The 27,643-nt window shown below is 34.9% G+C and overlaps 5 protein-coding genes across 7 annotated transcripts in view; 2 read left to right on the top strand and 3 right to left on the bottom strand.

Annotated features, from left to right (window-relative positions):
- The window catches only part of usp13 (ubiquitin specific peptidase 13), a 37,011-nt gene extending 29,208 nt beyond the window's left edge, over window positions 1-7,803 (bottom strand). The window contains exons 1-2 of one of the 2 annotated variants that reach the window (XM_065240209.2): window positions 7,574-7,803; window positions 6,066-6,191 (exon numbers count right to left, since the gene is read on the bottom strand). In XM_065240209.2, the coding sequence (XP_065096281.1) occupies window positions 6,066-6,191; window positions 7,574-7,684 (237 nt within the window). In that variant the 5' untranslated portion in view covers window positions 7,685-7,803. The remainder of the gene's footprint in view (window positions 1-6,065; window positions 6,192-7,573) is intronic. The other variant, XM_065240198.2, reaches the window with a different exon arrangement.
- A 1,362-nt stretch (window positions 7,804-9,165) lies between these two features.
- ndufb5 (NADH:ubiquinone oxidoreductase subunit B5) lies at window positions 9,166-12,018 on the bottom strand. Its single transcript, XM_065298248.2, has 6 exons — window positions 11,859-12,018; window positions 11,274-11,359; window positions 11,073-11,139; window positions 10,934-10,995; window positions 10,750-10,856; window positions 9,166-9,407 (listed from the first exon to the last, which is right to left on the bottom strand). The coding sequence occupies exons 1-6, from the start codon at window positions 11,974-11,976 to the stop codon at window positions 9,287-9,289; spliced, it is 561 nt and encodes a 186-aa protein (XP_065154320.1). The 5' UTR covers window positions 11,977-12,018; the 3' UTR covers window positions 9,166-9,286.
- Window positions 12,019-12,376: 358 nt separating this feature from the next.
- Window positions 12,377-15,331, top strand: mrpl47 (mitochondrial ribosomal protein L47). Its single transcript, XM_065240183.2, has 7 exons — window positions 12,377-12,543; window positions 12,715-12,818; window positions 13,026-13,086; window positions 13,175-13,271; window positions 13,950-14,080; window positions 14,889-14,984; window positions 15,101-15,331. Exons 1-7 carry the CDS (start codon window positions 12,407-12,409, stop codon window positions 15,207-15,209), a joined length of 735 nt encoding a protein of 244 aa, XP_065096255.1. The 5' UTR covers window positions 12,377-12,406; the 3' UTR covers window positions 15,210-15,331.
- A 209-nt stretch (window positions 15,332-15,540) lies between these two features.
- actl6a (actin-like 6A) lies at window positions 15,541-20,449 on the bottom strand. The gene is made up of 14 exons (XM_065240170.2): window positions 20,281-20,449; window positions 19,905-19,981; window positions 19,642-19,816; window positions 19,446-19,546; window positions 19,242-19,339; window positions 18,955-19,049; window positions 18,770-18,876; window positions 18,568-18,657; window positions 18,418-18,479; window positions 17,970-18,084; window positions 17,802-17,882; window positions 17,603-17,698; window positions 17,410-17,496; window positions 15,541-16,047 (listed from the first exon to the last, which is right to left on the bottom strand). The coding sequence occupies exons 1-14, from the start codon at window positions 20,303-20,305 to the stop codon at window positions 15,967-15,969; spliced, it is 1,290 nt and encodes a 429-aa protein (XP_065096242.1). The 5' UTR covers window positions 20,306-20,449; the 3' UTR covers window positions 15,541-15,966.
- Window positions 20,450-24,947: 4,498 nt separating this feature from the next.
- Window positions 24,948-27,643, top strand: part of tmem131 (transmembrane protein 131) — a 51,528-nt gene continuing 48,832 nt past the window's right edge. For both annotated transcript variants that reach the window (XM_065265016.2, XM_065265017.2), the window contains exon 1: window positions 24,948-25,098. In XM_065265016.2, the coding sequence (XP_065121088.2) occupies window positions 24,978-25,098 (121 nt within the window). In that variant the 5' untranslated portion in view covers window positions 24,948-24,977. The remainder of the gene's footprint in view (window positions 25,099-27,643) is intronic.

A 27,643-nucleotide genomic window follows, 5' to 3' on the forward strand; every position in this document is an offset into this window, starting at 1 on the left:
TCACAGAAATGAATATACTGTACAAAGCAACAATCGCCAATAGGTCCAAACATAATAATAAGCAAAACAGACCCAGCACATTTTTTAGTTGGAACTAAAAATCCATTAAAGGGGTAGTTCACATAAAAATTCAGTCATTTTTTACTCAACCTCATGTTGAATACAAAAGAAGATATTTTGATAAATGATGGTAACCACACAGTTGATGGTGCACTGTAAAAAATCATATCAAATCAACATTTATTTCTGTTACTTAACAAATTAACTTGATTTTATAGGGGTGCGTGGGGCAAAAACTAACACAGGGTTAGTTGTAACACGGACTGTTTACATTGTTGCACAAGGTTGAGTGCCAAAAGACGATCTACCGCAAATTATTGGAAATGCATAATGTTTTTCCAGAGAGTTATAGATGAACGAGTGTTTTTGTGCCATGTAAGTACATTTTTTCATCATATGTTTTTTTTCTGTTCCTAAGTTGGGTGTGTAAGATACCAAATATAATACTATGCCATATTAATCATTGTCTCGTTAACTAAAACATAGTATCATTTTGAAATAGGTCTGCAGCTCTTAGCAACTTTTTGGTGGGCTTTAATATATTTTGACCCAGAGGTGTTAATTGTAACGCTGTGTTACAACTAACCACTTGGTACTTACAATATAAAACCGCTGAAGTTAGCTTAATTCTTGCTGTTGTTTTAAATAGGCTACACAGGAATGATTGCTGGCTCCCAACAAAATAAATGTGCCTGTCTTATCAAAAATCTAATGTATTTTTGTTCATATCTTAAATATTGATTAAATAAGGTCACGTCAAAGATTGAAATCATAATAAAATGAATGGCTAAAATCAGACTTTGATGCTCATTATCTCAAAATTGTATTTTTGAAACTGTGGTATGGTTATTACAGACTGGTTCACATATAAAAAATGTTCTGTTATAATAATTGTCTGCTTTTTCTCACATATTTAGACATTTGTATCCATTTATAATTGAACTATTGTTAGAAAAGGGCTGGATGAATAAATACAGTGTTGATACCTGTCTATTATAGACAGATATATAAACAATATCCAATTCAAGTATATAAACAAAATAGCATTGAAATATTTGCATGCAAACTTAATTTTTAGCAAGTGTTACAACTAACCCCTTGCCCGTTACAATTGACCCCACCTATGGGTTAAGTTGTAACGTTTGCACTTCTGTCACGTTTGGTGTAATTTTCCAAGAATGGTAAGTACTAGAAACAAACTTCATTTGTAGCTGAGATGTGTGTGTTGCTTGTGGGAGAATATAATTAATCAAACTCAAATATTTTTGAATGATTGAGCCAAAACCAAAAAGCGTTAGGTTGTGCCCCGCTCTACTTTAAGTTTTGTCTATTTATCACAAGTCAAAATTTAAAATAGTAGGTTTAATTGCACTGTATTAACTTCAGGCTGCACTTTTTTTACAGTGTACCTGCTGAGGTCCATAGGAAAAAAATATAACAATGGAAGTCAATGGGTACCGGCGTCTACTGCGTGCTTGCATACCCTCAAAATTTCGATTACCAGGAAACACACCGACTGATAAAGTGTGTAGCCTGTAATGCACTGTAATTCACTTTGCATAAAAGTGTCTGCTTAAATATACATAAATGCACAAATGAGGAGCTGAGTTGCAAAAGTCGCTAAACACCACCCCCGCAAAAAAATGAGATAATGATATGAACTGAATGCTCTCAGCACATATTATAAGTTCATCAAGTACATTCACTTCAAATCAGCTTAATCCATAGTAGGGCTGCACGATTTGGGTAATTTTTCCCATTGCGGTTATTGATGCTAAAATTGCGATGTGCGATTGCGATTATACTAAATGGTATCATGAGTCAAATTGATGGGTTTTAAAAAAAATCCACACACAGTTTGGCTAAAATTTGTATTTGTAAAACTAGAAATGTTTTCGTATTGCCAAGTGATGTAGCAACTGCTCAGTGTCAGTAATCCTAAATCCAAAATACCGCCATACAACAGACATAGAGTTTTTTTTAGCTACCAGATCACAGTCAACCTCCTCTGCATTCATCTTCGCTCTGGTATAAGTGACGAAGCACACCACACACGTACATGCCACACGTGCACTGCCGTTTTTGTTCATTTTTCTTTCTTTTTTTTAAACAGCAAGGAAAATCATCAAACTGTTATCAGAAAGTTTGTGTTAACAAGTGCACACATTTATTTATTTAATATAATTGCAACATTTTGCTGTCATATAATTGCACAGGCTGACATCGCGATTGCGATTGCGATGCGATTAATTGTGCAGCACTAATCCATAGTAAAAAAAACTACAAATGTGGTCGTATGAATTTATTTGAATTCGGAATTCTTGTGAAATAGGGTTGGGAAAATCTCCTCCTCAGGCCATTTAGAAATAACAGTAGTAGAGTTAAAAAAAAAATGCTCATTTACAAGAAAACATGACAGATTCACTTTTGCGCCTAAGCTCTTTAAACGATAATTTAAAAAAAAATGTTCTTTAATAACACAACAAAGTAAATTTATCCATGTAAATTTCACCTCTTTGATATCTGATTGTTGCCTTTTTAGTAAAAGTTATTTATCAATTTACATTCAATTTGAATTTACATTTGGAAGACACTTTTATCCAAAGCTACTTAAAAAAAAAGTATTAGCATGCGTGGGAATCGAACGCATGACCTTACTTTGGTAACACAATGCTCTTTTGTGGAGGAACTGCAACACCACAGGACTTAAACCATGGGATTCAAAAGTGCTTCATCATAATGTATTCTCTGGAAACCACCTCATTGTTCTTAGTAGCTTTCTAAATCTAACAAACTTCATGTTATAAAAATCTGGAATCTTTCTGAAGCTGCATGCTAATTTCATGGTGCCATAGCAGACATTTAAACCCAGTGTAGAGGCTGGCAAAATCTTATGCAAGAAATAAACTAAATACAAATATGAAAACATACACTTTGTAAGATTATTGTATTCGAGATTATCTGCTAAGGCTTGTTTCACTAAATCAGGTCTGGTGCGGCCCACATCTAAAATCTTAGGGACGATCCTCGTCTATACTGCCATTTCAAAAAATATTTTCGTCCACACTATACACGACCATAAACACATGAAACATGACCCTTGAAGCACACAAGTGTAAAAGAACTTATATTCTAATAACAGTTTACCTTTGGCGCATGTATGCAGACTAGGGGTGTGTGATATTGTCAAAAATTCATATCTGGATCATTTTGCCGGTAACAGACAATATTTTGTATCCTTCAAAAATTGTGAAAGTCTTATATTTTTTTAGCTCCCCCTAAAACATATTAATATGATGAATAGGTTATTAACATCATGTTATTAAGGTTCTCAGGTAATTACTTTAGTATTCTTAACTGCTTTCCAAATTCAATAGCAATCCTGTCATCTGTGTTAAATAACATTTTCTGCCCTTTTTGGAGGAAGGCAACATGGGATGGTAAATCTTTAAAGTATACAGTAGGATAATCACCTGACATAATGATAAAAGAAGTGAAACCAAACTCAACACAATACACATACACCCTCAGTAGCCTCAGACCCACAAAGATCCTGCTAATTAAAATCCATATCACAGAAATCCACAGATTATCCTCAAGACAGAGAATATTCTTCAGCTTTTCCTGACCTCCTAAGCCAGTCTCAAACTTTCCAATACATCTCAGTATTGACCTTTAGCAACTAGGGACTTTGTAGTTAGCAAACATAAATTCTACATCATACCATACAGGGTTTTTCCTGGCTCAAAATGAGGTGGAGATGATGCTATCCTCCTAATGCACACATGCAGCAGGCATGTATACCGCCGTTTAACAATACACTTTACAAGCGACCTATTTTTTGTGTTTTAATAAAGAAAATTATTAACTTTTTCTTTTATAAAACATTCAATTAATACACAACATATCAACTGATGTGTTCATTTATACAGTTAACAAACAGTAAAATTGTTTAAAATCAAATGAAATATAGCATAAGCTTTCATTAAAAATTCACTGTGCTCATTTTCAGTGTTTTGTCTTTGGTTATAGGTGACTGACACGTTCATATAGACATTATCTGTCATCATCCTTTCCTTCGCCCTTGGCCAAGAAATCTATTTTTACTGCCTTCATTGCTTAATATAATAAACAGATCGGTTAAGATCCTAATTATTTGCTTGATCTAATCATTATAGTGTTAGATAATAATATTTAATAAAAGTCTTTACATAAAATAATATTTCCTTCTGCTTTTAACCAATTTAATCTACTATAGCCAAATGTGCCCTGTTTTGCACTAAACTGCCAGTGTGAAAGCCCCCTAAATAAACCAACTAAAATCAACTAGGAGCACGCACCAAAAGAGTGCCACAGGGATGATGTATTTTTGTCACTGGTTCTCTTACCAAAAAGCCTACTCAACACATTAATTCCCATAGACTTTTGGATTGTCATAAAAAATAAGCTCTGTGCTTAACAAATGTTTATGACCTTAAACGTTTTGTCCAACAAGATTATCCTCCCAGATGAACACAATTTGTATGAATTTTGAAGTATAAATGTGTAAACTAGAAATTAAAAGCTAACTGTAGGATACAAGCAAGTTACAGGTTAGCATATAATATTAAATATCAATAAATTGAGGTCTGTATTATTTCAATAAATAGCACTGTAGATAGTAAGGTTGTATGAACTGAGAACTTTTATTATAAATGTTTTGAGCATTAGAGGAACTAACGGTGTCCTAAACCTGAAATGCACGTGATTGTTGAGTCTGGCAAATAAGAATAAAGCAGCCAGTTTGGGGGCTACTGGTGAGCCTGACCTAGGCGGCTGGTCTCGTCTTGCTCTTGCGTACTTTAATGACACATGTGATCCGACAAATTCGGACACATTTTCTAACCAAAATGCATTGCATTTAAAAGGCAGCTAGCATGAACACACCTATTGACTTCGGGAAGATGGAAGTGCTAAAACGCTAACTAAGTTCCGGGTTTTGCCTTTTAAAATAGATCATCCCTGTGGCACTCTAAATACGACAACACACATGAAATGAAATAAACCAACCAACCACTCTAAATACGACAACGCACATAAAATGAAATAAACTAATCAAAATCTTTTGGAAATTTGTACAGCCCTGTGTCCCTGATTGGCCAGCTAATCTGTATGTTGTGATTGGCCTGAATATCTGACATCAGACAGAAATGTGACGCTCCTTACCATGTTTGAAAGAAGGGGGAGTAATTATGATAATGTCGGTGTTGTCTACATCACCAATCCCAAGAAGTAAAGTTTCCTACAATACGTGTGTTTGTTGTAGTCCAAGAAAAGAGATTTACGTTGGAGAAGAAAACTCGCGTCATTATTTACTTTGAGGTATGTACCTTTTGCATATTGTTAACATGTACTAATAAACACTTACACACCAAAGGAAATGTAAAAAACATGGAATGGACAATATGTGCTATTTAATAAAAAAACGTAAATCTCCTCCCTCCTCAAAAAATTATCTCTCTTTACTTCTGGTCATATGGTATGGCAGGTGGGCGGGATCCGGCAAAAGATCCCAACGATTAGGAATTAGCAACACGACTCAACTTCAAACGATCCAATCAGTGCTTAATGGACAAATTCAAATTCTGCCCTTCCGTATTTAATTTTATTCTATTTCACTCGGATATACGTCACCACAGGGGGGAAAAGACAATCCCTACTTCCATTTCATGGCAACTTTAATTACCTTCAACAAGTGTTTCACTTCATTAAACCAAAGATTATATAATATAACTTTACATCTTTTGTTGTTATGAATACTGCTCATGTATACAATATTAAAGAATTTGCAGATAAGACGTACTATTATGGAAACCAAAAGGTATATTAGCATAGAATTAAAAATATCAACCCTATGGGCACCCAACAATGTCAAAATTCAGAGCAATACATAACTTTACTTTTCCTATGAATTTTATGCATTATATTACTTCTATATTAAGTCATTCAAAAGATTTGTCACTTACCTCTTTCACATGCCTTTTTAAGTGCATGTAAACACTCTGTCCAGTTTTACGGAAATGTCTTTCCACATGTTCTCTTCCAAAACCCAGAAACGAGTTCATACACACATAGAGACCACCTTCTGATTCCTTAAAGAAAAGCAAACATTGTGCTATCAGACAAACACAGGTGTTATAGGCTTATGGTAAACTACAGACTCATAACAATGTATAAAACAGTTTAAAACTATATACATAAACATACATAAAACAGCCATCTAAATCACAGACACCACAGACCTATAGAAATAAAGCTGTTGAGTTATAATAATTACAAAACTCTGGTTGTTTTATTTAAAAAAGGAAATAAAAAGCAGCGGTTTCTTAAAGGTTAATGTAAAAACAAAAGAGTTTAAAGAGTAAAATACTTCATTAGCAACGCAAATGTCATGGGTTCAAGCACTAAGGGACACACACTGTTACAAAAATGTATATAAACACACTGTAAGTGTGATTTCACACTTAGTGATTCACATGAAAATGTCTGCCAAATTTGGACAAAACAAATACATTATGAAAATATATAGCTTTTTATTTAAATATTAATAATTGTCTTGAGGTTTGTTTGGTACATAAAAGTAAAATTATTTAGATTCATCTAAAAAAATAAATCAAAATAATACAGAGCTTTTGTGTGGGGGGTGTTAAGGACCCACCAGACTGAAAAACCTGTCACTAGCTGCTGGTGACACACGAGCTTGAACAGATAGTGTGTAAAAATAACCTGTCTTTTAGTCGGACATGACGAACTCCAAACAGCTGAGTCACTTTTAAAACTTATACAGCTGGAAGCAACTGTCAATTTACCCACGTTTGTATAAAAGTTACACTGTCCCTAAAAAAACATATAATATGCGTGAGATATTTATGGTGTGAGCTTCAATGATTGTGTACGTTTGACGACCCACGTTGACCTGGATTCTTTCAAATAGGCCGTGAAGAATGGCCGCTTAATGCCAATTACTGTAGATTTGGGAAATAGTCGAGAAATTCTAAGCCGTACACTACACATGTTAGTCTTTTTTCGCCTTCACTCCAAATGGGAAAAAACACAGCAAACGGCAGGCTCTTGTCAACAAGTCTTGCTACATTGCCCGTGTATGCCTGGGATGTTGTCGAATACATGAGAACGGGAAAAAAAATAATTGCTTAGACAGACACGCCTTTAAACGTAATTCTCTCTAATACACCCCAGATTTAATCATTGTTCTGTTTATAAAACCCTTCTAGCTCTAAATCACAAATAACGGGAACGCAAAAAAGATACAGTCGTCCCACTGTAAAGATGTAAACATCAGTGGGATATTTCTTTAATTATTCATGAAAGCTGTCACACAGAAGTTCAACAGAAGAATGGTGGCCACGCGCGCTAAAATACGCAGCTTTTCACGTGTCTGGGGAAGCCAGTGCGCCCAACCGTACAACAGTACTGTTTTCACGTTCATGCATCAAATATTTGTCATAATACTCACAGGAGAGTCGAAAGAAAAAGCGCATTCGCTCTTGAAAACCCTGTCTCCTGTCCTCGGTACTTTAATGGTGGGCATGTACGGGACCAGTAGCTCTCCCAGATCTGTAGCCATCTTCACATTCCTGCTGCTCGCACCACTATGAGACTCACTGGAGCAGCGTGTCAGGCTGAAGATGAGATGGGGCTATTTTTAAATCATACAGACCCGACATTCCACATGGACCGAGGGATATGACGACGAAAACATTGGGGCATGGATGGATGGAGGGGGAGCATAGGGGAGGAAAACAATGGGTGTCGTGTCCCTTTTGAGAAACAGGCAGTATTTGATATTATTCACCTAGACGCCAAGTGGTGGCGTATTCAGATCGATGCTAAATTAGTTTGATGATGTTTTTTCTATCCTTATTACTCGGTGTAGAGTCATGCTGGACTATCTTTATTGAACCTATTTAAATAGATTTCGTAATGTTTTTTAATTATTGTTGTCAGAAACTTACTGAAGAAAATAAGACGGCAATCCACTTATCAATTTTTATATATTACCTTATACATATATCAAAAACAACAGACATATATATTTGCCTTTAACCTTGCTTCAAAAATACTGTGATATTTTGTCATTTACAACTTCTCTAAAAACGGACTTCACATAACAATCTGTGTTGTGCTGTTAAAGCACTTCTAATATAGTATGCATACTTTATGATCAAATATTAATATAATTCTTGTGTTATGGACTTTTGATCATTTTACTATGATTGCATTGATGTGCACATATTTAAAAATGTTTAATACATTATACATTTTGTTTCTGTGTGTTGGCAGGTATCTGTACTGTGAAACTGAGATATAAAGGATTATTTAGGAACACCTGTATAATTTGGTGTAATGGTGTGGGGGATGTTTTCTTGGAACACTTTAGGCGCCTTAGTGCCAATTGGGCATCGTTTAAATGCCACGGCCTACCTGAGCATTGTTTCTGATCATATCCATCCCTTTATGACCACCATGTACCCATCCTCTGGTTGCTACTTCCAGCACGATAATGCACCATGTCACAAAGCTCGAATCATTTCAAATTGGTTTCTTGAACATGACAATGAGTTCACTGTACTAAAATGGCCCCCACAGTCACCAGATCTCAACCCAATAGAGCGTCTTTGGGGTGTGGTGGAACGGGAGCTTTGTGCCCTGGATTTGCATCCCATAAATCTCCATCAACTGCAAGATGCTATCCTATCAATATGGGCCAACATTTCTATAGAATGCTTTTAGCACCTTATTGAATCAATGCCACGTAGAATTAAGGCAGTTCTGAAGGTGAAAGGGGGTCAAACACAGTATTAGTATGGTGTTCCTAATAATCCTTTAGGTGAGTGTATATTGCCATTGCTTGCACAACTTAGTACTCCAATTGGCATTACAAAGCACCGACTGGAGTGAGCCACTGCCTGCTACCATGCCCGCCGCCGTCTAGACAGCTGCATCAAAAGAAATCCTATACACAACTTATTCTTGCTAAATAAAATTCTGAAGTAATGGTTTGAGGATTTTGTTTGTGAAGTAGGATAATAGAACACACACGGTTAGTAAATTTTTACTTTGTTTATTGGTGCCAGAGGCAAAGAAAAGAAAAAGATATTTTAATTAATAACAATGCATTATACATTGTATAATGCCTGAATATTTTGACAGGTGTGCATGACTGCTCTTAGTTATCAGGGGATGACTTGGGGCTGTGGTCTATTAGGTTCTTATCAAGCGTTTTGACGTGGAACCAGGGTCCATCTCCTTTTTCTCTCATGTGTTTGCGAACTTCAATTTGTGTTTGTCTGCAAGGCAAATTGGGAACAATGAGTCATGGAATATATTTGATAAATACATTTAAAAATAAAAACAAGACAGTTCTGTGTGTATTAAATACATTTAAAGAATAGTTTTGTTGTAGAACTGACTGCTATTACATAACAGGTCCCTTAACGTCACACGCGATGGCTGATTTTATGGTTATTTAAGCTAAAGATTACCGATGATACTTTACAGTCTGTTATTTGCGATGTTTTATTTTACACAAATTCACCATCTGTTGAGCTGGGTGCGTTGATTTGTTTATGCTGTGACATTTTGTAACTATAGCACTAGATTTATAACTTCTCCATTCCCGTATTTTGACACATACTACAGTAAAATACTTGATGACAGTTAAGACGTTTTTAGCAACGCTCTTAAAGAAATCCCTTTCATGCAAGCAGGCACTCGCTTTTCCAAGCTTTATAATGATAGTTAATGGTGCTTCTGAATTAAAGCCCAAAAAGGTCCATCCATCTTGACAGAAGAAATCCACAAGGCTCCAGTGGGTTAATAAAGGCCTTCTCATGGCATAGAAAAATATAAATATTTACAGCTTCCCATAAACGCTGATCCCCTTTTACAATAGAGTGCATTTCCAATTTTATCTTCTTCTTTAAATCGTGGGTAGCCCAACGTTAAGGCGCATTATTGCCACTTACTGTGTTAAGGAGACAAACTCCAGGGGTCTGTTGCACCAGCTGGGCGTACACCCAGTCATAAAACTAGTCTGCACAATATGGGGTGGTTTCCCAGACAGGGATTAGGTTAAACCAGGACAAGGCCTTAGTTTAATTAGGAAATATAACTAGTTTTAACAAATATGCCTTACTAAAAACATTACTTGTGTGCATTTTGAAGCAAAAAGAAGGGCACTGATGTATTTCAATATATGTCAGTGCCAGTTGTTTTCAGTTTGGACAGCTCTTACATTTATTTTAGTCTAGGACTAGTCTAATCCCTGTCCGGGAAACTGCCCCAAAATGCAGTTAACATCCTACTTAGAATTTACACCTGTTGCACCATCTAGGCCTATCGTATGTCCGAGACTAAATCTTATGTATAGTCAAGGGTAGGTATAAAGTTTTGACTTGTTTCTATGGAAAAATAGAAATAATTAAAAAGACGAGGCGCGTCTAATCCAATGATAAATGCTGGGCAGTAGCATTCCAGAATACTTTTTGTAATTGGCATATAATCCAGCAAGGGGGGGGGTTACATATGTTTCAGAAATAATTGGAAATAAGATGAGACTGAAAGTACAGAGCATCACATGCATTTTCTCCTTGACCTGTTCAACTTCGTGTTCATGTGAAGAGAACTTGCCTCATTTCAGCCTTCCCTGTCTCAATATGGATAAGTGCCATCATTTTCTCATAGTCCTTCACTGGGCTGTCATAAAAGGTACGGGAAATCCAACGAGTGATGGGATGCTGATGAAGAAAACAATGAAAAGATGTGAAGCATTTCTGAGGCAAAATTAGGTTTTTATGCAAATATCAAAATTTACCTTATAGTATTCCCAATGTTCTGGTTCATAGCCTTCAGGTGTTTCCGCCAGCTCGGCCTCTCCTGTAGTGCACAACAAACATTAATCAATTAAAGATGCCCCATAGGATGAAAAATGTTCAAGTAGACCTAAAACTTACCAATAAAAACATTAACAAAGGTCACGAGTGCTGCAACAGGGATCCCAGTGAGAAGTATGTAATATTTCTGGTGTGATGGAAAGAAAGAGTAGAGACAGAATGAAATAATGCTAATGATAAATAATGAGCAAAGTCCACTTATGAATGAATGAATGAGAATTGCATTATCAATTGAAGCAAAGTAAACAGCATTGCTTTTACCAGCAAGTGAAGAAATCTTCTGTCATAGAAGTCAGTGGGTTTGATGATAAACATCCTTTTTCCATGGCTCCCATAGCGGACAGCAACTGCAAAACAAATGAGTTAGGTTAGCAAAAAATAAAGCCAACAAGAGGAGACTTTTAATTGTTACAGGAAGTAGCAGGATAAACTTAAGTAAACCTTATAAACAATAGCTGTAAACCGAAAATACAAGCTTAATACTTTACAGCATACAGTGAATATAAAATGTTACATACAAGATCAGAGACATAACGTTAATTATTTTATTTATCTAGTAAACGACTACTACATCAACACTCACTTCTGAATAAAACGGTCAGCAACAGAAACCATGTTAATTATTTGCAATTATAAAAATAAAATAGTGCTGCTGAATATTCACATATGAAATACCGCGATTTCGCTTTCTATGCAGGTAGGTTACAAAACGATTGATTTTGATGACAGTTAGTAATAGTACACTAGACAGGCTATAAGCAAAGCAAGTCAGACAAGGTCACTACAAGGAATAATCGTCCAAAAACGTCGTATCATGGTGTTTAGTAATGTATAAATACTCTTTACCTTGTTCTGTACGTGCAACAGTCCTGGAGAGTAGATTTGTTGATAGTTGATGTCGTTTTAGCGGATTTAATCTGGCTGTAAAAGCAGCCGCAGATCGTAGTACGCTCATGCCCACCATGACTGTTGGAGGAGCGAGCTAACACGGGCTTCCCTGATTGGCTCATCAAACACTGTGTGAAGCCATTCACCAATAAAACTTGAACAAAATAAAAGTTTACCTTCAACGATTAAAAAATAAACAATTTTGGTCTGTTAATAAAAAATATGCTATTTTAAAAAATAAAATATCCATAAAGTGCTACTTCGTGTGACAAGTAATTTGACGTGGTTGCTGACTTTGGAGATAAATGAAACAATTATTTTTCATACATATTTAATAAAAAAAAAATATTTGCTAATAATTTGGAAAGTGTGAACACAAATTAAACTTTTAAACTGTCAAATGTACCGTGGTTTCCATGTACTCAAGAAGGAAAAATGTTTCCATGTACTCCTCGACAGATGGCGCTGTACGCTTCCGTTAGTCGTGCTTGACATTGTTTGTCAAGATGGCTGCGGCCGTAACATGCCGTCTGACTACTGCCCTCTGCAAACAGTTTCAACGCGTAGTTACAGTGTCTTCTTCACTTACACATCCCCAATATGCAACTCGAACGCTTTCCAAATTTCACTCGTGCTGGCAAAGGTAATGTTTTCTGTTTATTCCATTTCGCAGGCTTAAATGTCAAAGCATCTGACAGTTTCAGAATATCGTTACAGCATGATTTCCTATAACGTTACCATTTATTTTATAATTTATGTTTTTAATATTTTCATAATCCAATGTATTATTGCTTATACAAATGTATTTTTCCAGCCCTCCCGTTTATAGTCGAGCCCTCCACACATCCTGTGTCAGAAAAGGTCTGGAGGAATTTTTTGACCTCCCAGAGAACTGGGGTGAATCAACAGTGAAATCAGGTAATTTTATGTGCCTTACTAATTCTTGTTTATTTGTGCAATTTTGTAAAATTCTAGAGTCATTTTGCATTTTTACAGTGTTATAAGCTAGGTCAAGTCTAGGTAAGTGCATTTGTCAAGATATGATATCGTCACAAAGTGTGGAGATACAGTGTGATGTACTATTGATTTGTGGGGTGGTCACATTATTGTTTTGACTCTTTATAGGTGCTCCATGGACCGCCAAACAGCTTAGGACGAAAAGTAATGAAGACTTACACAAACTATGGTAATCGTATTTTATATTTCATTTTTACAGCCTGAAGGTTTTGAAAAATAATTTTAAGTATCCCTTACGTCCTGTTTATATTGCCCAGGTATGTTCTCTTAAAAGAAAAGAACATGTTACTCACTATAGAACAGGAAGCAAAACGACAACGTGTACAGATGCCCAGTCCAGAACGTATCAAAAAGGTAAGACATTTAAAACAATACATAAGAATTAAGTAGAAATGTATTTTAATTCTTACTGTACCCCATGTGCTTACAACACTTACTAGTTTGAAGTACTGTACACTCTAAAAACAAACGGTGCTATATAGCACCATATAGGGCCCATATAGCACCACTATAGCACCACATATGGTTCTACATAGCCCTATTTGGTTCTACACAGGTGCTTCACCGGTGCTATATGGCACTAAAAATGGTTCTTATGATTACGAGCAAAGAACCAATTTTGGTGCTATATAGCACCGTTTGTTTTTAGAGTGTAAACAAACGGTGCTAAATAGCACCAAAAGTGGTTCTTTGCTCGTAATCATAGAAGGACCGTTTTTAGTGCCAAATGGTATCGGTGAAGCACCTGTGTAGAACCACATAGTGCTATGTAGAACCATATGTGGTGCTATATGGCCCCCATATGGTTCTACACAGGTGCTTCATCGGTGCTATATGGCACTGTTCTTCTATGATTACTTGATATGATACCACTTTTGGTGTTATTTAGCACCATTTGTTTTTAGAGTGTGGTACAGTATTGTTCTATAAAGTATTTTTTTTATTATTATTATTTAAACATGTTTTGGTATGTTGCATTTCAAAGAGTGCATACATAATTAACATGTATCCAATTCTGTTTTCCCTAAATAGGTTGAAAGGTCAATGAAACGTCTTGACACCATTGTAAACGAACGAGAAGATTTTCTCCGTTTACTGCAGACAGGACAAGAAAAATCCAGACCGGGCTCATGGCGAAAGAATGTCTTTGGCAAAACAATCTGGTAAGCAAATCATTGTCTTAAAGGGACACACTTTTTTTCGAAAATATGCTCATTTTCCAGCTTCTCTACAGTAAAACATTTTTTCCATTTTGGAATCCATTCAGCTGACCTCCGAGTCTGGTGGTACCACTTTTGGCATTGTTAAGCATAATCCATTGAATCTGATTGGACCATTAGCTTTGCGGTAAAAAAACAAAAAACAAAGTTTCAATATTTTTCTTATTTAAAACTTGACTCTTCTGTAGTTACATCGTGTACTAATACCGACGGAAAATTAAAAGTTGCGATTTTCTAGGCAGATATGGCTAGAAACTATACTCGCATTCTGGTGAATTAATCAAGAACTTTGCTGCTGTAGTGATATTACGCACTGCACGCAAATAATCCCTTTGGTTACTTTCATTAGCAGGGTACTATTTTCAGGCGCTGCGTAATATCATTGTGCCTGCTGCAGCCATGTTACAGCAGCAAAGACCTTGATTTTAAATGGGAAACATCAAAACTCTTTGATTATTTTTAGCGCGATGCTCATGATCTAATCAGATTAAATGGATTGTGCTAAGCTATGCTAAAAGTGGAATCACCAGACCCGGATATCGACTGAATGGATTCCAAAACCGTTAAAATCTAATGTTTTACTCTAGGGGAGCTGAAAAATGAGCATATTTTCAAAAAAAAGTGGAGTTTCCCTTTAAGAATATTTATGTTTTTTCAACTGCTGAAAAGATTTTATGCACATCATGTATCTTTGATAATTGTATAATAAATAAATAAAATAATTGTAATATTGAGTATATTTCATCATCAGGCACAAGTTTAGGGAATACCCCATCCCCTGGCACCTGAACACAAGATACAAAAGGAAGCGTTTTTATGAACCATTACATGTTGCCCCATTCACAAGGTAAGACTAATGTAAAATTATATACAGCTAATGTGATGTATGTGGTGCATTGCTAAACTATAATAGATGCATACAAAATAATTTTTTGAGTTTAATTCTTTTGTTCTCCATTCCAGATTGAGCCTTGAAAACTACCTGAAAAATAAAATGCGCAAAACAAGAAGGGAACGGGGAAACCAGAAAAAGCTTGCAGAGATGTTCCCAAAGAAGACAGCACATGCATGAGACCACTAGAAAAAGCAAGGATGCTTTGCATTTAATGTTGTCTTTTCAATACAATACTGTTTTCATTTCACTGATTTAAACTTGTACAGTCAAATAATAAATTCACACTTGTTCGTAATCAAGATGCTGTGATCTGTATTGTTTATCATTTATGGTTGTGTTGGCATTAAATATGTGAATTGTGAAGACTACATAGTATTATGCCTCTTTTAATCAAATTATATACAATTTTCACAGAGGCAGCATAAACTGTTTTAAATGTGTAAAAGATCAGGGTTTAATGTAAATAAACACAAAATAAAAAACAGCCTATTTAAAGGCATCAAAACAGACCAGTTTAACAAAAAACAATTTTATTCCCAAAACAGCCGATCAATGTTAAAAGCATAACAAACATTTGGTTTCTTGTGATTATCATCTAGGATGTAACAGTGGTGCAAAACAAAAAATAACTGTCATAAGCACTGATACGGTTTGAGGGATCTTGGCAATTTGCATTTAGCAAAACATGCAGTCACTGTTTTCAAAATTATCCATACTTTGTTGCCAAATTGGATATGAAAATATTCTGAAAGTATAAAAGAGTGCATTTGCGTGGAATTGTTTAAAATATGGTTTGTTTTGCACACAAAAAGAAAAACAGGCGAGTGTCCTTGTTAGTTCCTGAGTCAACTAAGAAGGCTTTCTCTACTAGGTGTGTTTTTTTTTCTTCCGTCTCATTGAGGTTCTAAAGGCAACCGGGTGCTGAAGGGGCGTGTTAAGGGCACTTCCTATCCACACACTGTTTCCCACCTTCCTCATACTCCTGTTTTGAAATCCACATTTGCTGGAAAGTTCCCTAAAAGGGAAAAATTTGAGACATTTTATTAATCAATCAGTTTGATTAAACAGTAACGCCACATTATATTCCATAATATTGAGATATGTGACCCATGGACCAAAAAAACAAGTCATGTAGCAATAGCCAAAATACATAGTTTTTGTTAAAGAAAATCATGTTCCATGTAGATATTTTGTAAATTTCCTACCATAATTATACCAAAAATGTATTTATCGTTGGTAATATGTGTTGCTAAAGACTTACTGGATAACTTTAAAGGTGGTTTTCTCAAGATTTAGATTTTTTGCACCCTCAGATTCCAAAATTGTAGGTTTAACTTAAAAGTGAGTTACTTAAAATGTTGAGTAATTCAACTTAAAAATATTATATAACTCAAAAAAGTGTATGTGTAAAAAAAAGTAGTGTTCACTAATATTTTTAGTTGAATTAAACTCAACATTTTAAGGCAACCAGGTACTTAAATTGAACAAACAATCCAAACAAACCATACATCAATAGAAAGCTTATTTATTCAACTTTTAGATGACGTATAAATCTTAATTTAAAAATTCCTTATGGTTTTGTGGTCTATGGGTCAATGACGTGACGTTAATTCTTTTGTGCCCGTACGGTTCAATTAAATGTAAAAGGGTTAAAATTTCAAAATAAATTTGCAGATTAAATTTGCATACATTCTCTTTTTTGAGGACCAAGTGTAACAGTTCTGGCTTTATTTTATTTTGAAATAATTTTTGGGGGATAACTGCAAAAATGTCAATCTGGTGTAACCGGTCTATGTCAATTGGTGTAACTAGTAATTTTTTTAAAATGAAAATATAAATATATTCATAAAAAAGTGGAATAAAATATAATCATCTAGTTTAGTGTAATATGTTTTTTTACATACATTTTTACATCATTTGTCAAAGATTATTTAGAAAATATGGCTGTTTTCAGCATATGTCAGGACAAATATTACAAAAACGCTTTAAAATTTACATTTCGAAATAACTCATAAAATTATATTTTAAAATGATTATTTTTTGTGATGATGAGGATTACGCTTACATGCCATCAAGATGGATAAAATATTTAATATTTCTCATTCTTTGGTGCAATTGGCGGTTACACCATTTTCAGGTCCATTCAGTCTTAACTTTCAAATTTTTTTGCAAATGTCATTTTTTATTGCATAAAATCAACATAAATACATTAAATGCATTAAAATAAATCTGATGCGTGCTTTTAAAACAAGTTTTTTAAAAAGATTTTTGATTTTCTCATCTTGCCATCAACTGTTTTTGTCACTGACCCCTATATGCTGTTGCTAAACTTAAATAAATGGAGTAATCTATGGTAAAAAGATAAATAAATACTCACCAGTGATGCAAGAATGGACCCTCCGATCCAAGCACTAAATCGCCGCTCTACAGTTGTGTTATTGGCTATCAATTTCAAACGCATGCTCTGCACAGAGAGTAAGAAAAACATTTATATTATCACAGAAGTTATAATAACTTAAGACTGATACCTTATAGTTACAAAAGTGTAAAAACAATCACTTGGCACTTACTGGTGGTGTCTTCTGAGAGAGTTCTCTGTTAAGTCTGTCTGTAAAGCCTTGGATGAGAGTGTTTCCTCCTGTAACTACTACACTGCCATACAAACCCTGTAAAAAACAGCCAGCATTATCCCTCTTGCATTGGCACAAATAAGACAAAATATGTTAAAGTGAACATAATCCAGTAAAGAACGTGATGTTGCAATCTTACTGGACGAATATCTATGTCACACATGCCAACACTGGTGGTTACAACATGGCCGACTCCCAGCATGGTGTTCCCTGACAGACCCTGTGAGAACGATATTTATAAAGGTTAGAATAAAAACAGAATTGTTAATTTAACTTAAGATAGTGTATATACTATAGTACTTCTTACCTTTGCGTTTGAAGGATCAAAGAGACCCTCTGGGATCTTAAGTCTTTCCGCTCCAAAATCACAGTTGTATCCATTAGGCAGCTCATAGTGAACAGTGGGCATCTGGGCTGCAACTCTGTAAAGAACAGATTGTCACTATTTGGTGTTTATCACAAACAAACCTTTTCTTTAAAAATTACTGCAAGTTTGGAAAATGTATTTTCTTCACATGAGATCCTTTGCTGCATTAACAAAAAGTTTAAACTTACATTATGTTTACATCTGTGTTAGTAATGCATGCAGTAAAGGAATATTTATCTCATGTCAAGTAATGTGAAGACTCTCATTAATGCTTTTCAAAACCAAGGACCCCTTAAAGTAGGCTTGCCCAACCCCTGGCCACATCATTTATAAAATTCTAGTTAATATATCCACTGTTATTAAACATTAAAAAAATTATGGGACCTACTGTTCATCATAGGGCGAGTCTGATACCTGCAGCACAGAGGCTTGGAAATCCTGTATAACAGTCTGAAACAATAGGCAGCAACATTCATCACAAATGACTCTCCATCTCTATGGGAGTAACTTTAAGTTATTTATAATTTTGTTTGCTTACATTACACATATAGTTATGCCATGTACGTGTAACTTGAGGTAGCTTCTCTTTTTTCTTCCAAATGGCTGGTGAGCCTTCACGAACTGAATCCTTTCGAAAAAGAACATAAAACCGGTGACTAATGGTAAGCAACTCAAAAACACTGAGGATACTTGAAGTATGAACTGAATAGAATGAACACCAACTAAATAAAAAACCTTACCTTTGATGCAATCATATATGGAGGCACTATTTCAACGCTCAACTCTTGAAACAGCTCTCTACATTGCATACTCATAAAATCACCAGCGAGAGGGGACTTTACAATGCCTGCAAAATAAAAAGCATATTTTTTAAAAAAAGCAAACACACAATGCCACACAAATCTTATATAAATTTATTAATTACCTTGTTGTAGGACATAACCATCATGCACTGGAATAGCAGTTGTGTGTGTCGAGCCACTGTCTAACACTAAACCTGTCGACCTTCCATTGGCAAACCTGGAGCGCTGAGTAAAGGATTTTTTATGGGGGTTTTTTTCCCCATTTCCAATGCTATCCTCTTAATACCATTACTTTATTCAATCAAATTGAAATCTACTGTTAAGTCTTCTTTACAATAAAAGCACTAAACCCAAAGTCATTTTACAGAGGACTGTATCTTTCCTGCCACACAGTGACAATAAAGGATACGCAGACAGGACAGCGGATTTACATAAGAAGAAAGCTGGAATGTTGTAATGCTCAAACATTAGCTCGGTAAGCTTCTCTCTCTTTGCTCGCGTGTTCCACTGCGAAAAAACAGAGAATGGCATGTTTTAGTCAATGACTTGCCATTGCCACATATGATTTTAGGTGCATTTTAGATCTATTCCCAGATAAATCAAATCAACATACCGAGGCTTCTGACATCAGTACTGGATGTAGACTGGGCTCGGATTTGAAATGCATTTTGTATGTATGATCTAAAATGGCTTGGAAACTGTCCCAGTCCTCAACTTAAGAAGACAGAAAAGTGATGAAATTTGAATACATTTATAGTTTGGCTGTCTTACATAAACATTATTCACTAATTTAACCAAAAACAACATACTCATTCCATTTTTGAGAGGTGACATGACCTCCATGCTCTCTCGGGGGACTCTCAGCTGGTTGGTGTCGATGTAGTAGGTGGTACCACTCTGCTTTCCCTTCTCCCCATCAGTCTCCATCGGGGTACTGCCATCCTCCCTGTCCAGCGTCACACCAATCACTGTGGGAAAATCAGCCTAAAACCCAAACAACGCCATCAGAATCAACTTTCATCTTTCAGTTTTAGGACCAATATGTGAACTCATCTTACTGTAAGTTACACACCTTGGGGCAATCCTCTCCAGCATATCCAGCTCTCACTGAATATGAGCCCATGTCAAAGACAAGAGCGCCAACTTCATCTGTTCAAAAACAGAAACAGATGATAATACGACTAAAAAGAATAACGTTACACTCAATTGCGATGACAGTGATGTAGACAATAAAGTAGAGTATACGATTCAATAAGCCATTTTGCAATTTGTTTCAAAATGAACGATAATTTCAAGTAGTAATATCTCGTAGTGCATTTTATAAATTGTAACAATCTCAAATATGTGTCTTAATATAAATGGTCATGTCATGCTAGTATTGATGGCTAGCGAGCGCTCATAAACGTGGCGCGTTCATTCATTGATTCTCCCTCCAAAACGGCACTTACCGCCTCCATACACTCCGCCACTCATTCTTGCGCCTGGTCAATAACGATAGACAAGAAATGCTTGGTTGCTTATTTTGAAGCGTGAAAATAAAACCGCAACGGTGCGTTTTGTAATTTCACGATCACAACAAAGGAAGCGAATGAGACATCTTTGGGGGGATTATGGTGGAGCGTGAGTGAACTACAATGTTTAGCGCCTCCAATCGGCCTGGGGGAGTAAGTGACGCTACTTTTCCTATCAGTTGGCTCCACCTCTAATTTAATAGAAAAACGTCTCTTTTCTGCTTATACGAATTCTAGATTCAATTATATATGTATTCTGATAGTTCAGGATTAGTTTGTAAAGTGATCATTATTGTAATGTTTGATGTCCTATTGTTTTGTCACAAATCCTTTACTTTTAATGAAAACAAGTAGATGTGTTATCTAGAATGCAATAAACTTGCATGGAATAACATGAGAGCATAGTTTATAATGGTGACCTTGGCTGGCCTCACAGAAAAACACTGTTATAAAATTATATGATGCTGTCATACTTTGATTGTTTACATTCTGTTTATGAAAAAAAGAAAGAAAAATGTAACAATAGTAATAATTTTCATTTTGCATGCATCCTTGTAAGCATGTATCATAGTTCTTAGTACCTAAGTTTTTAAAATTAACTTTTTACTTACATTAAGTATAAGGTTACTAATAACTACAAGCTATTATTTCATTCTAATGATTTTTGTAATGTATTTTAAAATGTTTACATTTTATTTATTTATTTAATTTTACAAATTGTATTTGTTTAAATGTATTTTGTTTTTGCTAGAAAATTGAAATATATATTGCATTATACAGTATAAGGACAAAAGTAATTGGACACCTGACGATTACTTTACATTCAATACACAAGACTTCAATGGAGGTTTTCCCCACTTTGCAGATATTACAGCTTCTACTCTTCTTGAAACGATTTCCACAAGATTTTGGGGCATTTCTGCGGGAATTTGTGCCCATTCATTCGGTAGCACATTTATGAGGTCAGGCACGGATGTTGGACAGGAAAGGCCAAGTACATCCCAAAGATGTTCAGTGGGATTAAGGTCAAGGCTATGTTCAGGCCAGTCAAGTTCTTTATGACTGGGGCACAGTTATGCTTAAATAGAAAAGGGCCTTTCCCAAATTGTTTTTAGAAAAGTTGGTTGCATAGTGTTGTCCAAAATGGCTTGGTATGCACCTTCCACATTCTTGTTTGGAAGTCTTCAACTAAGGAATCAGTAGAATGCTGGTGATGTTCTCGCACCATATGCCTAGCAGTCGTTGACCCCGATCAACTATACATGCTCTTCCGCATTGTGGCTGAGTTTCTGTTGTCCTTATGCTTCCACTTTCCAATAATACCAGCAGCAGGGATAAAATTTCACAAACCATATTGTAATCAGGCATCCTTTAACAGTACCACATTTGAAGTCAATGTGCTCTTTATAACACCCATTTTGCTACACAGATGTTTGTAAATTGACACACAACATGACTTATACATATAAACCTATATGGCATAATATATGGCTATACGAGGTCTGATGTAAACACCTAAATACAATAATTAAATGGTGTGTCTCAATATTTGTGTCTAGGTAATGTATACTAAATGATTTGCTGCATTATCATAAAATTCACCAGCAGGGGGAGAAAAGACCTGAAAAAAAATTATAGGGATCCTAACGTGATCATGCTATAGCAAGAAATCCATGTTTGGCTACACATTCTTATGGAATTGTCATTAATAGTGAAAAAACTTGATAGTCTTTACATTTAATTAAACCATTTTGAAAATGACAGTGTTTTTTTCTTTTTTTTCTTTATTGTATTGATTTATGATTATTTTATTTATTTATTTCAATTTCAGGGTACACATATTGATATTGCCCCCTTAAAACTTTAATTTCATTCACATCAGAATATAAGTAAACAGGTGTTTGTTTAAGTGTGAGTAATCACTATCACTCATCAACTAAACAATCCGATTATGTTTATATACAAAGAACCACACCCATCCATCTAGAAATTCATCACCAATTCCAGTCAAAGATTGTACATATTTATGCTGACAGACTCATATGTTTAGAATTCATGTGGTTAAAATGTTTTAAATAATATGGTTTCCTTAACCTTCATATAATAGCCTTGTTCCATCAAACTTTTTTAGAAATATGTTTAAAGACAACATGATTCATGTCTACAGCATTTTGTTTCCTTATTTGTCCAGTGAATTATAAAATACTAAGTGGAAAACTATAAAAAAAGTTACAAATTCCCAGTTACGTAAAGGGGTTATAAAAAGCTCTGGAAAGACAATGTCCAATAGAAAACCCTTTCGGAAAAAGTAAAATTATGTCAAAAGCATTTTTGCATAGATTACTAAGAGAGTTTTTGTACTTTTGATGAACCAAACAGATTGAAAATACATTCATTTAAATCAGATGTGACTAATATTACACTAAAATATGAAATAAAGGCAGAGTATGGCAACCGAAATTTAATTTTCAGGGCAGTTATTGTGCTTTCTAAAGGTGTAGCAAAAATGATACTGAATAGATTTAAAGGGAGGTGTCTTTTTGTTAACCTTACTTCTTGTCTGCAACATGTCTGTCTGTTACAGTAGAGACTAGAGAATATCATTAAAACCAGGTCATTGGATTTCATTAGTGATGTCACGAAAATGCCATCATTAGCCTTTATCTGAATGTTTTTACCGATAGAACTGGCATGAATATGTGTTGGCATACAATTCTTTCTGTTTGTCAGGTTATTTTGTCTGTCTGGTTTTTTTTTGTTTTTGTTTTTTTTGCATATCATTGAACTGATCGCACCAAAGAAGAGATTCTGCAGCAGCTTATACTGCACTACAGCTTTATTGGTGATGAATGTAGAAACAGCAGTTTTCATAAGATGCACAAACCTAAACCTGTTGATTTAAGAAAGTAATCTGTCAGCTTTTCAAAAAGGGATGACCACTATGTTGTCACATTACACAACATACATCATTATCTCAACTATGATTGTGTCACATGATCATTATGATCTGTCTCACATGTTTCTTGGGGGATTAGTACAAGTCTCTAAAGCGAGACTAAGAATACAATAAATATTTAAACAAGAGAAATATATAATGATGGCCTGGTGGCTCACATATCTGTCATCGAAAATGCAAACAAACTGGCCACATGATCACATCAAATTTTTGTGTGTGTGTGTGTGTGTGCGCACAGATAGGGAAGTAGTGGTCAGGGAACATTGCTTGTTGCAGTTCTACATTAAATACAGGAAGCCTAGTGTTGGGTTGATATACAATAAATAAAATCTGGCATAAATTAAAAATCAATGTATGCAAGTAAATGTTAAAACATTAAAAATGTGTGCTGCTTCCAACAAAAACTAGTCCATTTTTGATAAGAGAAAACCTTGAATAAAAGTTTGAATTTAAAAAATATTTTAACAATGGTTGTTAATTAATAAAACATTAATATGAGTTCTCACAAAGTTACAATTTCAAACGGGCTAAATTACCACCAGGGTAAGCAGTAGCCTACATTCTAAAAATGGCTCGGTTATTTTTAACCCATAATGGGTAAATATTGAAAAGAAGCACCCAAAATGACCCAAATGTTGGGTTGTTTTATGCCACCATGGGTTATATAAACCCAGCAGTTGGGTTAAAATAACCCAGCATTGGATCAATTATAATTCATTTAAGAAAAGAGAATGAATAGGTGCACCTGGCTTGTGTATGCTTGTTTGCATGCTGTGCACAAGGCTGTTTTGCATGATGATCTGATTGGGGGTTGGTTGTATTCATGATAGGATGAAGGTTCATGATAGAAAGGCTATTCATTACTGTGATCAGTTAACTTCAACTGGTGTACTAAAATTTTTTAACATTTCAATTCAATCGTTTATAATATATATTATTTTATAATATAATTTAATGTTTATATACACTCTAAAATAAAAATCAATATTAAATTAATGGGAAGAAATACTAATGTGTAAAAATTTCTGTTTTAAATCAAAAAGTAGGCATAATAAGAATCATACTACATTACAACTTATACAATAACTGAAATATTTTGTCATACATTTGATGTTTTTTGGATGAAGTACAAAACGTTTACATGTAAATTTCAAAATACAAATTTTTTATTCATTTTAATCTTTATTAATTAATTAATATTTTTAATGGCAAGCAAAATAGTAAAAGATGTATAGGCTATATACTTTTTATATACTGTATTCATATTGTTAATAAAAAGTCTGAATAAAGTCCTTAAAAATACATTTATTAAATAATGCTAAAAATATTACTCAAATTTCCTCTGACAAACCTTCTTTGTTTGATAATTTTACTAAAAAGATGGATTGTATAGTTCACCTCCATGTTCAAATTTAATAGAAATTATAGAAGGCTGAAATTTATATCTTACTGACAAGCATTTTCATTAAGTGTTATGGTTGACATTTTATTGGTCACGCAAACGTAAACAGTGTTGTAAATAGTTGTAAAAATGCATAAAATATATATATTTCTTGCAGTTCCTTTCACCTCCGCCACGTGTCACTTTTGACAAAATGAGTTTCTGCCCGCTGTTGATATGAACGCGCACAAGATGCGCGCGCGCATACGTACAGCCAGAGAAACAAGCAGTGGCAGGATGGCGAGCAAGGACACAAGACAGAGTTTTCCACATCCAGCCCGAACAAAATCACCATGTGTCGGATTTCTGCGCCTTTTATTTATTGCATTTATTCACGTGGCACAGGCGAACAAACAAGGTAACTATCTGAAGCGTGTTATGTGTTGTAAAGGACTGTTTTGCCGGAGTGTTTATGGGTTGATATGAACTGCGGCTCCACTGCAAGCTAATGCCTGTTAGCATCGAGTCCAAAAACAAAATAAATACTGAGTAAAGCCTCAACCACACTTTTGAAATCACTCGTCTTGGTTGGTAAAATGAGCAGTAACTACTTACTGTTTTCATTTTCAGTAAATCAGTTAGAATAAACGGTTTAGAGAGTGGTTCACTTGGTGTTTTAAAGCTAACACAGGCTTAGTCATATTACATCAGCTAATACACCAAACCTGAAGTTACTGTCACTTTCAATAACACCAGTGGACAATGTGTTACTGATCTGAGACCTATGCTTTTAATACACGATAGCTTTCATCTTTATTAAAAGATCATTATTAAATATGTTCACTGTCCAGGAATGTCTAGCTCATGTCAGCTGGTTGATTGGCTAATAAATGTTGTTGTGGTAGGAGACGGGTACATTTTACTACGTTAATAACCTACTCAAAGTGTTATATTACGAATAATGGCAAATTTGTTAACCGTGCCAATTTGTGTTAATATTGAAAGTAAATGCGAGTTTTGTTTTGAGGCCCAGTTTGTCAGTGACATGACAACCAACTAAGAGTTAAGAGGAGGTCACTGAGTACTGCAAGTTCATACAAGTTTTGGATGTATTTATGTTGTCAAAAGCACTGTTAAATACATTAGTCTTGGATGTCTCTAGATATTTACACTAATTTGTTGTAGAGATTTATATTACATAAAATGAATGATCCAGATGTTGAATGATCAGTTTGTTGAAGCAAAGTTTAGAAATCTTCAATCTCTGGAAAAAGTGAAAGTGTGGAACAGTTGATTTGCTCGTGTGAAAAATAATGAGGATTTCTGTGCTTTGATAGTTTTTTCCTTTATTTAAATATTTTAACATATGTGTAACTAATTGTTAATAAACAATAAAGGGTTGTATTAACAGTATGTCATTTAAGTGCTTTTTACACTGCGTTTAACCCTGGGTTATCTTTGTTCTAAACCCTGCTTTAAACCCTAAATTAAGGAGCGTTTCACACTTGTAATTTAGAAGCGGGTTTATCCCTGATGTTAATGAAATCTTGCTCCGAAGCAGGGTTACCTCTGCTTTTGCGGTTAGAATGTTATGACTCGATGCTTAGAAACAGACAGCCAATAAGAAACTAAAGAGCACATATGTGCGAAACGTTTAACAGATAACCCAGTATTCTGTTAACCTGGGGTTAAGAATAACTATTTCAAGTATGAAAAGCCCTTTAGTGTTTTAATGGCTAAACTGATGACTTGTAAAGCCAAAATTCAATGGCCAAATATTGACCAATATATTTGTCTATCACTTTGTCAAGTCTGATATGTGATATCTTTGGCACTTATGCTTTTGGTTGACGCTTTTATGCAAAGATGATCTGTTTGTCTTTTTCCTCAAAATCACCCCCCCAACCCTTTTCTGCTAACACAACTCTCTTTCGCCTGAGCTACAGAAATATAGTGCATCTGCTTTTAAAGAAAAATGTATTGGCCTTGTTGTGAGCATGTGTATTGAAGTGTCACAAATGAAAGCGACTAGATACTTTCAGTTAAGTTTACCAGAGATGGACTTTTCTCTCAGTACTTGAGTACCATTGGTCAGTGAAGGTGCGTGATCTTTGCCCTTCACACACAGGATGCTTCTTTTCTTCATAATCCCAGGCTTACTCTTCCTCTTTCTTTCAGGGCAGTGGTGCAATTCAAAAGTGCTTTTACAGATTAGATGACTAGGCCCTTGGTGATTGTTTTTTTAGTTAGAAATTTCAACATGAAATCAGTGACATGTATATATTTCACAGTACCAAAATTTCAGTAGTTGTACCAATACTAGTAAAATTACACACAGTACTCTGTACCAATTTTGGTACCCAAAGCAAAAGACAAATCATGTAAATTAAACAGAACTCTATTAATACAGTAAAATATTTATATAAAATGTATTAAAGGCTAAACAATTCTGCAAATTTCAAGTATACAGTTGGCGCTAAAAAGCTAAAGCAGCTGTTGACTGTTTTTTCTGGGGTCGTGATAAATATCCTGCTAAAAAGAAATAGAATAAACTTTAATAAGGCATTGGCTGAACATACAGTGCTTAACACTTTTATTACATCCAACTTCGTGACAAATTTGAACTGGCACATGGAGCAGCATTTACTACACAAAGCCGTGGTTCACTGACAAGCTAGGCCATATTGCATACATATCACATGCAATACGTCTGCGATGGTTAATACGAAAAATGCCCCTGTAAATGCTGTACATCTGAAAGCCGGTGACTGCGATTTACTAATAATTAAGGAACCGGCTTAACTGATGAGATGCACATGACAATCACATGCGATTTTTTCATGCAGCCCTAGTAATTGGGCATCTGAATAAATAAACTAAAAGTGCTTTACTTTTTTCACGCCATTTTCATATATATGCATATGCAATAGTAGAAATCTGGCATCAGTTAAAATATATTTTGT

This window comes from Paramisgurnus dabryanus, chromosome 7, assembly GCF_030506205.2.
Source record: "Paramisgurnus dabryanus chromosome 7, PD_genome_1.1, whole genome shotgun sequence".
NCBI lineage: Eukaryota > Metazoa > Chordata > Actinopteri > Cypriniformes > Cobitidae > Paramisgurnus > Paramisgurnus dabryanus.

Coding starts and splice junctions, on each gene's coding strand:
- actl6a (XM_065240170.2), bottom strand. CDS start 20,305: ATGAGTGGCGGAGTGTATGGAGGCG. Junction 18,480..18,567: donor GGCATAACTATATGTGTAAT/GTAAGCAAACAA, acceptor CTATTGTTTCAG/ACTGTTATACAGGATTTCCA. Junction 16,048..17,409: donor GGTCCATTCTTGCATCACTG/GTGAGTATTTAT, acceptor TTTCCCTTTTAG/GGAACTTTCCAGCAAATGTG.
- ndufb5 (XM_065298248.2), bottom strand. CDS start 11,976: ATGGTGGGCATGAGCGTACTACGATCTGCGGCTGCTTTTACAGCCAGA. Junction 11,360..11,858: donor TGTTGCACGTACAGAACAAG/GTAAAGAGTATT, acceptor TTTGTTTTGCAG/TTGCTGTCCGCTATGGGAGC. Junction 10,996..11,072: donor CTTTGTTAATGTTTTTATTG/GTAAGTTTTAGG, acceptor TGTGCACTACAG/GAGAGGCCGAGCTGGCGGAA.
- mrpl47 (XM_065240183.2), top strand. CDS start 12,407: ATGGCTGCGGCCGTAACATGCCGTCTGACTACTGCCCTCTGCAAACAG. Junction 13,087..13,174: donor GAAGACTTACACAAACTATG/GTAATCGTATTT, acceptor TATATTGCCCAG/GTATGTTCTCTTAAAAGAAA. Junction 13,272..13,949: donor GTCCAGAACGTATCAAAAAG/GTAAGACATTTA, acceptor TTCCCTAAATAG/GTTGAAAGGTCAATGAAACG.